The following is an 11,227-nucleotide window of genomic DNA, read 5'->3' on the forward strand; positions in this document are numbered from 1 at the left end:
CAACAAGTATAAATGGTCAGCTATAAAGATCGATCCTTTATTAATGTCTATAGTCGCAGTGAAAACAGTTTTGAGGGAGCCTTGATGCGTGCCTTATATGTGACTGCTATCTATGAGTAAATACAAAAAACACAAACTATTTCGGCAACTGTATATATAGTTCTTTGACCAATGTGATTGCAATAGATTTTTTATTTTGAAACAAGAAAAAAATAGTTAGAAATAGACAGTAGACAGTACACTGTTTGTTGTAACGTTATCACAATATTCGGAATGTTTTGATATTATTGCTTTAAAATATGCACAGCAAGCAATAGACAGTAAGCAAAACGCTGTATTTTGTATGTCTTGCTTATCAACACCGATTCCTCAGTGATATAATTAATATCTTAGCATCAGAGTATCATTTTTTCATAGCTTCGTCCTATTCAATCTACTCTAATGTAAGAAACCAGTTATTTGGAAATACACCACATCTGATATCTTGACACATGTCTTCGAATCAGTTAAAAAAAATCAACATAAAATTGTTTTTTTTTTAGAAGAAATTAATTTTCATCATGTTTTAGTTTGCATGTGCATTAACCAAAGGTCAGTTCTTTCTGATTTGCTGGAAAAAAATGAAACCCGATTAATACTACCAACTACAGAAAATATTATGAAAAGTGAAAATGTCGAAAATTATATGTCGAATTAAAGTTTCCTCGTTTAATGAAAAAAAGAAATCCTGTCCAGTTTGTAAATTTGAAAAAAGACGTACATCATATATTAATCATTTAGTGATAAATTATATTATGTTCGGTCATGAAATCGATTACCTGGAGTATTCAGAAGTGTTCGGCAGGCATTACGAAGGCAACCGATCATCGGTTGTAAATTTAAAATTTCTCTAAAATACAATTACATATATGATGAAACAATATATATAACATTGTCTTCCTTCTTTCTGTAACATGTCCCCATAAGTTAGATTGACTGCTTTACTCAACCCAATTAATAGTGTTATTTTTTACCAATTGATGTTGAATAACAAAATAAAATAAATTTCTATTAACTAAAAATTAACACTGAAAATAGTCATATTGTGGAAGTTGTAATACATGAATTGTTGAAAATGTATTATTCATGTCAATGCTCCATGCTCGTTTTATAATTTTGCTACTGCTACTGCTACTGCCAATTTCACGTTTTATAATTTTGCTACTGCTACTGCTGAGCTACTGCTACTGCCAATTTCACGTTTTATAATTTTGCTACTGCTACTGCTGTCCTACTGCTACTGCCAAGTTCACGTTTTATAATTTTGCTACTGCTACTGCTGAGCTACTGCTACTGCCAATTTCACGTTTTATAATTTTTCTACTGCTACTGCTGAGCTACTGCTACTGCCAATTTCACGTTTTATAATTTTGCTACTGCTACTGCTGAGCTACTGCTACTGCCAACTTCACGTTTTATATTTTTGCTACTGCTACTGCTGAGCTACTGCTACTGCCAATCACGTTTTATAATTTTGCTACTGCTACTGCTGTGCTAATGCTACTGCCAACTTCACGTTTTATAATTTTGCTACTGCTACTGCTGAGCTACTGCTACTGCCAACTTCACGTTTTATAATTTTGCTACTGCTACTGCTGAGCTACTGCTACTGTCAACTTCACGTTTTATAATTTTGCTACTGCTACTGCTGAGCTACTGCTACTGCCAACTTCACGTTTTATAATTTTGCTACTGCTACTGCTGAGCTACTGCTACTGCCAATTTCACGTTTTATAATTTTGCTACTGCTACTGCTGTGCTACTGCTACTGCCAACTTCACGTTTTATAATTTTGTTACTGCTACTGTTGTGCTACTGCTACTGCCAACTTCACGTTTTATAATTTTGCTACTGCTACTGCTGAGCTACTGCTACTGCCAATTTCACGTTTTATAATTTTGCTACTGCTACTGCTGAGCTACTGCTACTGCCAATTTCACGTTTTATTATTTTGCTACTGCTACTGCTGAGCTACTGCTACTGCCAATTTCACGTTTTATAATTTTGCTACTGCTACTGCTTAGCTACTGCTACTGCCAACTTCACGTTTTATAATTTTGCTACTGCTACTGCTGAGCTACTGCTACTGCCAATTTCACGTTTTATAATTTTGCTACTGCTACTGCTGTCCTACTGCTACTGCCAGCTTCACGTTTTATAATTTTGCTACTGCTGAGCTTCTGCTACTGCCAACTTCACGTTTTATAATTTTTGCTACTGCTACTGCTGTCCTACTGCTACTGCCAACTTCACGTTTTATAAATTTGCTACTGCTACTGCTACTGCTCACTGCTACTGCTAACTTCCTACCGGTCAAAAATTAACGAAAAATGTCGCTACAAATTAGGTGGTCATAAATGTCCAAATCGGTTAACGATAAATGTCTCAACTTTTCATATGTTAATTGAACTTAATTCTATGATCAACAGTATTGCATCAGCCAGTTTCCATAGGGATTAAAAGTACCGATTTAAGTAGCGTTCTCACCAGCACCCCGGCAAAGCCCAGGACCACCCCAGACGATCCGGGATGAAAATATTGTTGCAGTCTCAATAACCCCGGTAGTACTACGGCGATACCAATTTCCAGACTTAATATAACAACCAGGATGAACTCCTGGCCAGTCATGCAGAGTCCAGTTGAAACAACGAATAATGTAGATAGTAAGTGGACGACGGATGACCTAACACGATATTCAAACGCTGTTAAGTCTTCGATCAAAGAGATCATAAAAGCTGAGATCCATGCTAGCACAGCCCCGGATGATGTCGGCAGAGTCCCGGATGATCCCGGCAGAGCCCCGGTTCGGTCAGATAGAGTGCCGACAATCACCGGTAGAGCCCCGGCAGAGCCTTTGATCATCCTGGACGTTGCCGACAAAGTTACGGACGTACCCCGGTCGTTCCTGGATCACCGACCGACCACCGGGACTCTAGCCGGATGCTTGTGAGTTTGTTAAAAAAAGTTTTAAAAATGTATTTGAAAATAAGTTGATTGTTGGATATAGTCTATCTCCCTTACTTTTTAAAGGGAAAAAATAAGTTAAACCGAGGTGCATTGTACTGGTGCTTTACACCGGGCACTAAAAAGAACCAGGGTCGCCTCTAGAACGGGGCGTCTTCTGTATCATGCACTATCCCTCGAAAAATAATATACTAACAATCTTCAGGGGACTTTGGTCATATGGGTAACCGGTACCAACGATAAAAAAGTCAAATAAAATAAGTTATTATGCCCCCCTTCGAAGAAGTGGAGGTATATTGCTTTGCCCATGTCGGTCCGTCGGTCCGTAGACCATGCCATTTCCGCTCAATAACTAGACAATGCTTTGGCTGATGGTCCTCATATTTGGTGTGGAGGTTGGTCATGACTAGTAGATGACCCCTATTGCTTTTGGGGTCAGTAGGTTAACGGTAAAGGTCACAGTGACCTCACCATGAAAAGCTTGTTTTTAGAAGATATTTTGTGTGTAACATTGTCTCATTGACAACTACAGGGTTTACTCAATTCATGGACCCATGGGTCATATTGGTTCTGCCCCATGGCAATGATATACACGTATTCCATAACAAATTTACTATGCATTTTTTATACACATTTAAAAATCTAATGTTATAATATTAAATTGGCTGTGTTTAGGGGGGCATACATGTTTTACAAACATATCTTGTTAACATCTGCATTGCGCTACTCTACACTTATAGCTATATTCAGTGTCGTCACTCGAACTCAACCTCCACTCAAACTCTGGAAAGGCTTCCTTAAGGACGAATTGAGGACGCCTTGGTCAAGGTGAACTAAAGTGTAGAATTGTTATTCATATTTGAAAGTCTTCCTCGACTTACTCGAGGAAGGTTTGAGTAGCAAATCACCCGTAAAATCCTGGGGTACATAACTCTTACATAACTCTGTATTAATAAAAACGATAATGCTTTAGTAACCAGTTAGCATAATGCAAAATGACAGCCATGTGTTATTTATATAATAAGTTATGTTAAGTAAATATTTGACATATAAGTAATTTTTAAATGTACATGTTTGTATCCAACCAGCACAGCAAGAAAACATACTATTACGTCAAGTGTCTATTACGGTGGCACAGATGTGACACATGGGTGTCTTTATTTATCTTGTTCAAAAGAGAAATTATCTTGTTCCCACAAGATATTATCTTGTTCCAAAGAGATATTATCTTGTTCCCACGAAATAATTATCTTGTTCCCACGAGATAATATCTTGTTCCCACAAAATAATTATCTTGCTCACGACATAATTATAGCCAATCAGAAGCTGTAAAATGGTAATATAGCAGTTACTTCCCCTTATTTAGTTGAACATTTAATTGATTATATATACATTATATATTCATGTATAACCATGTAGGTTGATCTTGAAAGTGCCACACTGTAGGGACATACAAAACCTTAACTACCAATTACTGGTGTTTAATAGCGCATACCCTCATCTGGTGACGCATTTGCGTGCAAACTGATCTGGGTCGACACTGGAGGGATACATGTAAGTAGCCTTTCAAAACTCTGTATTTATAAGGCGGTAGCCCCGCAGTGGCGTTCATGAGTAATAATACGCGCGAATGAGTAATAATCAAATACAAATGTCTAATATCAATGTAGCATGAGATGGACCGTCTTCGCAACACTAAAGAGAAAAGTCATCAAACCTATTTAACACGTGTTGCGTACATATATGCTTACAACGACCATTGTCGAACCATATCCCCCGACAAGCAAATGCGTCATCCTGTCAAGGTCTGCACTGTTCGCTGTTGAATCAGTAGGTCAGATTTTAACTGTCAAAGCAGTTAACCCCTTGATTAGCTCACATGGTTTATACAGGTTAACTGCTTTGTTTGCCAGATAGAGTTGCATATTTTTCTTAACTTTTGACCACTTGACAGTAAAGGAATTTGCAACTCTGTCCACGCCCCTATACCGTTCACAAACGTTCGAGACGGATACTTAGACACTCGGACGGACAATGGCAACGCTATATGGGGCACAAAAATATTGAAGAACACAAACACTGCTTCGGTGAGTTAAGAAGGCATATGCCCTACCCGCCCCATCCGGATCTGCAACTGGCCATGCACAATAATGTATGATACATTTTACGTCGGGGGTAAACCAGAGGATAAAATCACGGGTTAGTTGGATAGACTGTTACAGTATCCAATACAATAAATAACAAATTAACATATGAAAAGTTGAGACATTTATCGTTAACCGATTTGGACATTTATGAGCACCTAATTTGTTGCGACATTTTTCGTTAATTTTTGGACATTTATCGTTAAAGGAGTTTTGGACATTTATCGGCGATTGAGACATTTATCGTCAATTTTTGGACATTTATCGTCGTTTGGACATTTTTCGACGTTTGGACATATATCGGCGCTACACCACGTTTGTAAATATTTTTTATTCAGATAAACTTTTTAAAAAACGCTGTCGGTAGACGATATCTTTAGCGTTCTTCTACATATATAACTGGCTTACACTTAATCATTTGTAAGTTAATGTTAAAATGTTAAATTCTTACAAAGTCAAATTTTTAGTATAACATACTTTAAGTCACACTTGTAACATACCTAAAGTTTGTTTTCTGAACATGGGGCTTTAAGTATGCTTCATACAAAATTTAAGAATCACGCACGTTCATGTGATTGGGATCAAATTTATCAGACGAACGCCCTTGCTTTAAAACAAGTCTCATATTTCTATGCATTACCAGTGTATCGCATTTGCTTTACCAGTAATTTATTCAGAATGAAAATAAGCAAACAGTTGGCACATAGATTTATACATAATACTATGATAAACCTATAACCATCCACGTGATTAGTGTAGAAATTAGATAGAACTGCTTTCAACAGTGATCAAATTTGGAACAATTAATCTTGACGATGTTGATGGAGTAGGTGATAAGGTTGTAAGCACTGATTGTACTCGTGGCAGCATTCGTTGATTTTCGTGGCTGTCCTTTGTGGTTCTGTTATCATACGTGCTTCGGTTACCATAGCAAGGAAAACAAGATGTTAGTACACGAACAGAAATAGAGCCACTGAATGCCATGTATATCCAAGGGTTGCAGCAACTGTTCAAACTCGCTAGAAGAATCATGATTACGAGTGCACTGTCTAAAACGAAAACATAGGAATGTAAAAATATTAAATATTCAATACCACGTTGTATATGACGTCATTTAAACGTTTGCTTTATAAAAACGTCTGTAAATGATTTAATCAATTTGAATGGGATAAAGCACATGCTAATATTGAACACTTGGGAAAAATGGTCGAATTTCATAAACTTTGTTAGATATCACGTAAATCAAATCATTAAAATGTTAAAAGCGTTTAAGAACTCCAACCTGTACGTGCATTATGAACGGAAGATGTAAATGGACTATATTTGAAAAAAACGCTGTTTTAAGTAAATTAGTCTAGCTATCACGATTTTTATAAACAACTGCTCACTTATGAATTTTTTTCATAATTAATTATAGGGAGCTCGAAAAGTGTGAAATTTGACTGATTCAAATTATGACCAATTACAGGTCAAAATAATTATCTTTTAACCGCAACTTATCTAAAACGTAAATACAATGTATCATATAAAACATGAACTTGCCGTTTTTTCAAACGAAAAATAATGTGTAGTAGAAGTGTTGAGTGAATGCTTCGACCGTGCAGACTTGTATATTTGCAGCTGGTGGGTTTAATAAATACATAACAGCTTTTTATATATATATATATACATGTACAGTGGAACCTGTCTAATCCGAACTCGTCCGGACCAGAAGAAAAGTTCGGATTAGGAAGGTTTCCGGATTAGAAAGGTTTCCGAATTAGGAGGTTTTTTTACATGTTTTTTCATGTTATTTGCAAAATAGTTTAAGGAAAGAAAACGGGAATGCATTTGAAATTGCAATTTAGATATTTTATTTTTGCAGTCTCTTATCGTTCATTTTAAAACATGTCACGAATACAAAAATAAAGAAATAGAAATAAATCAATAAGCAAAAATAATATATAATAAATTCTGTAATATAGAGCTCGCCTTGTGAGGCTTTCCTTATTCATATATTATTAAGAATAACCAATTACCTTGAAAATTTGTTAGCTTCTAAATGTGATTCGTGAGAAAAAAAAGGCAATTAGTTTAATGCTTTTATTTTTTAAATTAATATTTCATTTTATTTATTTTTTTACTTCAAGGAGATGTGTTTCTTACGTGGCTGAAGATATTATTTTATGACTACCAATTGCCTTGTTTTCATTGTGTTGCTATTGACGGTCAGTAGAAAGTGATGTTATCCTGGTGATAAACCAGCTACGCCATAATGCATGACTCTATATTATTAGAAACCAATCCTTAATGGCTTCATGGTATACAGTGTATATAGCCGACCAATCAAAAACATCATTATGTAAACAAATATTCCGCGTAAAGTATTAAGATTTAGATAGCGTGACCTTTTTGCCAAGGACCACCCGGTTAGCTCAGTAGGTAGAGCATTTGGACTGTGAATCGGGCGACTCGGGTTCGATTTCCGTACGGTGCAGGTCATTCGTGATTGATCATGAATCCCTTCATTTGCACTGCTCCCGTATGTGCCAGACGTTACCAGTTCATTGTTCTGGTAAATTCCATGTGGCGTACAGCTATAATCTGAATGGTAGACTACCAACAGCAACACCAGCATCTTTTTGTAAAAAATACAATTAAAAAATAAAATTGTATACTGCGCTTTCTTATGAACACGCTTAAGAAAAGAATTGAATGTAAAAATATAGAATAAACAACTTGTGTTCGCTTATATGAGGCATCATATACTTACGACTTGATGGCGCAGATTCATCATACAGCCACCAAAGTTGTGATATAAAAAACGGAGACCAGCAAGCAATATATGCTATAATGATCACTAATGTCAATTTCACAGTTTTCATCTTAGCACGTGTGAATCCTGCAAATGAATTACTGCGAGGAACCATGCATTGTCTACTGGTTTTGCTGGACTTACAATTCGACAGTGATGAGACATTGAACCTTCTTATAGGTGCTCGATTGTTTCCTATTACTGGATCTTCCTTCGAGTTTACTTTATCTTTTTTTGAAAAATCTCTCTTAGATTGTTTTTGTCTGATGAATATGGTATAATATATAGAACCATATGCATATATAAGTATAATCAACGGTAATACATATACCAACACTGTGAAAGTTGTTATGTATACTTGCAATGTCCATTCAGGTTTGAAATGGACCCAGCAGTTTTTTTGACCGGATCCTGGCTGAGTTTCCTGGTATTTAAATATGATTGCTTGGGGTAAACTTAGAAAAGCACACAGGATATAAACAGCTCCAACAGAAAGGTGAACAAGCTTGTATGTCCATGTGTGACTGAGTAGGGGTGAACATATAGCTCGTCGTCTATCTAACGCTGTAAGAACCAGAACATAAGTTGATAGGTACATTACATATATTTGCATGAACTTCACAAATCGACACATCATATCACCCGCTTTCCACTCTCCGACAATTTCCCAAATTAGCTGAGGTAAAATGTTGAAGAAAGCAACTAACATGTCGGCAAAGCACAAGTGAGTTATGAAAACATGCATTCTTGTGAAGTTCCTCTTTCGCCTGCGCAGTACAATAAATAGACAAGTGTTTCCAAATATAGCCAATGTTAAAATAACTGTCTGTACAACAATTTTAGCAACAAATAAATGGTTGTTTTGGTAACTTTTACTTTCAGTGTTGTTATGCTCCTTCTCCTGTGTAGATGTTTCCATGGCAAACTTTTGTAAATTTTCAACAATCTCTATTTCTTCTAGATCCATATTTCTGAAAAATACAAGAACTTCTGACATAAATAATAATGATTTCGTAGATAATGTTCTAAGGAGTCTTAAATTACTTGACAAAACTTATGTCGAGATACTTAGTGACAGATACTAAGGCGATTCATCATTGTACTTCATATTTGGTGGAATTCATTTATATTTATTCTTTAAAAGATAGTTTAATTGCAAATGTAAGATACATTAGATACAGAATTTCACATTCATTTTTTTACACTGACATTGAACATGAATATAGATTAACTCTTCTGACTGCAGTTTAAATTGTAGAAAATTTACATTTTATTACAAATCTTTTAGTCACATTCAATTTACATAAAATTTTGCATGTTAAAATAAGCTAGTGCATGTTTCTTAAACATATTAGAACATAGCTAGATATATGAAAATCAAGACAAGTGTTTATAATAGCGTTCATACTATGTATTAAATATTTCCCCATCTTTCCATTTTTATCTATTCCTTTTTTAATTAAGAAATTATAAATATGAATATCACGGAAGTATGCCTTTAGCGGATCATGAAGGCACAAAATTCTAATTTGAATTATCCTTAACGACAACTAATTATAAATACACTATTTCATTTGACTTAGATTGAAAGTTCTCACGTGATTTGCTAAATAATTTGTTAGAGCTCTATATATATTTTACAAGATGTGTGATAAATAGCATGCTCACGAAAAACAAACTTTCTTTTTATTTTATGCCTAAGATGTAAATGATATAAACAGCAATTTTTAACTGATTTCATTAAAGCGCGCCAGACGTTCAACGCAATTCATGTTTATAGTTATCATTTCGGCGTAACTTTTAACAGTTTTGGTGAAGTGCTTACACGGTGCATATCCATATCGGTACCCTTTTTGCGAAATCTACAAAAACGGTACCCTCTTTGCTCATGCGCTGAAAACAAATTGGAGACATACACTCATACAGTAAATGTTCATTCTACTATGTCGAGTTAAAAAGAAGTATACCACGAACAATGTATATAATACTTTAACCGTGTACTGCTTAGGAATGTGTTACTGAAGATCGACAATAAGCCACAGGGAAATCTGTCATTATTTTATTAAATCTATATATATAATATTATATACAGGAAAAATTGACAGAATCCCCTGTGCAATAAGCTACACAATATCGCATTGTTTCGCCACGCCCACCTCCTGCATTCAAACAACTAGCGATTTCATTATGTACACACCATACACACTATATGTTCCCTTTTTTTATATTCCTTTAGAAATTGTCAAAAATGTATATTAAGTTCAGAACCCCCCCCCCCTAATTTCGGGGGTTCCCTCTTTGCCTATCACAGGTAACGTCTCTCTTTTCTTACAATGCACGTGTCGTCCTCTCATAGCAGGTTTAAACAAGTGGTTTAATATGGTGGCTGATTTGGTATATTGCGCGTTGCGATGTCGATAGTCATTATATCATTAAAACATGTTAAACATAATACCAAACAAGTCAAATATCTTACACGTAAATAACGAAGGGCTCGGCAGACAGTCATTTGACAGTTGTTTGATAGAAATCGAACGTAACCGAATTGTAATTGTAAACGTAACTGATAGCAAATATAAGTTTATGTATTTACATAAAATTATATTTGCTATCAATTGGTTTAAACATATTTTATTCGATATATTTACATTATGATGAACAATATTTACACAATACATTTGGGATTGGGCAGAAAGCTATGAAAGCTTATGAGTGTCCTGTCCCAGTTTAAACAATTTACATATATACAGTTCATGGCATTATCATGCACAAAATTCATTTAGTTGAAAATGTATCAAAGACATTTTCAAAAAATATGTATTTTGCAATAAATAAATACTAAATAAATGGAAGTCCATGAAGTTGGCACCGAGATCGACATTAAACATTCAGCTCGACATTCGATTTATCACTGTTGAGCTGGTATGGGAAACTGGCAAGACATTCAGCAGAACATTCAGCTCGACATTCGTTTCTTATATTCTTTTTGAATGTCGAGCTGGGATGTGAAGCTGGCTAGACATTCAGCACAACATTCAGCTCGACATTCGTATTTTGTCTATTTTTGAATGTTGTGCTGGGATGTGAAGCTGTCTAGACATTCAGCACAACATTCAGCTCGACATTCGTAGTTTGTCTATTTTTTAATGTTGAGCTGGGATGAGAAGCTGGCTAGACATTCAGCACAACATTCAGCTCGACATTCGTTTCTTATATTCTTTTTGAATGTCGAGCTTGGGATGAGAAGCTGGCTAGACATTCAGCACAACATTCAGCTCGACATTCA

General features: G+C 35.5%; 1 protein-coding gene across 1 annotated transcript; it reads right to left on the reverse strand.

The window, feature by feature from the left end:
• Positions 1 to 2,377: 2,377 nt before the first annotated feature.
• LOC132734541 (cephalotocin receptor 2-like) lies at positions 2,378 to 8,908 on the reverse strand. The gene is made up of 2 exons (XM_060721299.1): positions 7,900 to 8,908; positions 2,378 to 6,196 (listed from the first exon to the last, which is right to left on the reverse strand). Exons 1-2 carry the CDS (start codon positions 8,906 to 8,908, stop codon positions 5,910 to 5,912), a joined length of 1,296 nt encoding a protein of 431 aa, XP_060577282.1. The 3' UTR covers positions 2,378 to 5,909.
• Positions 8,909 to 11,227: the final 2,319 nt, after the last annotated feature.

Source organism: Ruditapes philippinarum, unplaced genomic scaffold, assembly GCF_026571515.1.
Source record: "Ruditapes philippinarum isolate M1 unplaced genomic scaffold, ASM2657151v2 ctg22404_1_1_1_1, whole genome shotgun sequence".
Taxonomy (NCBI): domain Eukaryota; kingdom Metazoa; phylum Mollusca; class Bivalvia; order Venerida; family Veneridae; genus Ruditapes; species Ruditapes philippinarum.

Excerpts from the sequence above, each read along its gene's own strand:
- LOC132734541 (XM_060721299.1), bottom strand. The coding sequence starts at position 8,908 with ATGGATCTAGAAGAAATAGAGATTGTTGAAAATTTACAAAAGTTTGCC. Across the intron at positions 6,197-7,899 it reads TGAATCTGCGCCATCAAGTC|ACAGTGCACTCGTAATCATG; the intron begins GTAAGTATATGA and ends TTTTCGTTTTAG.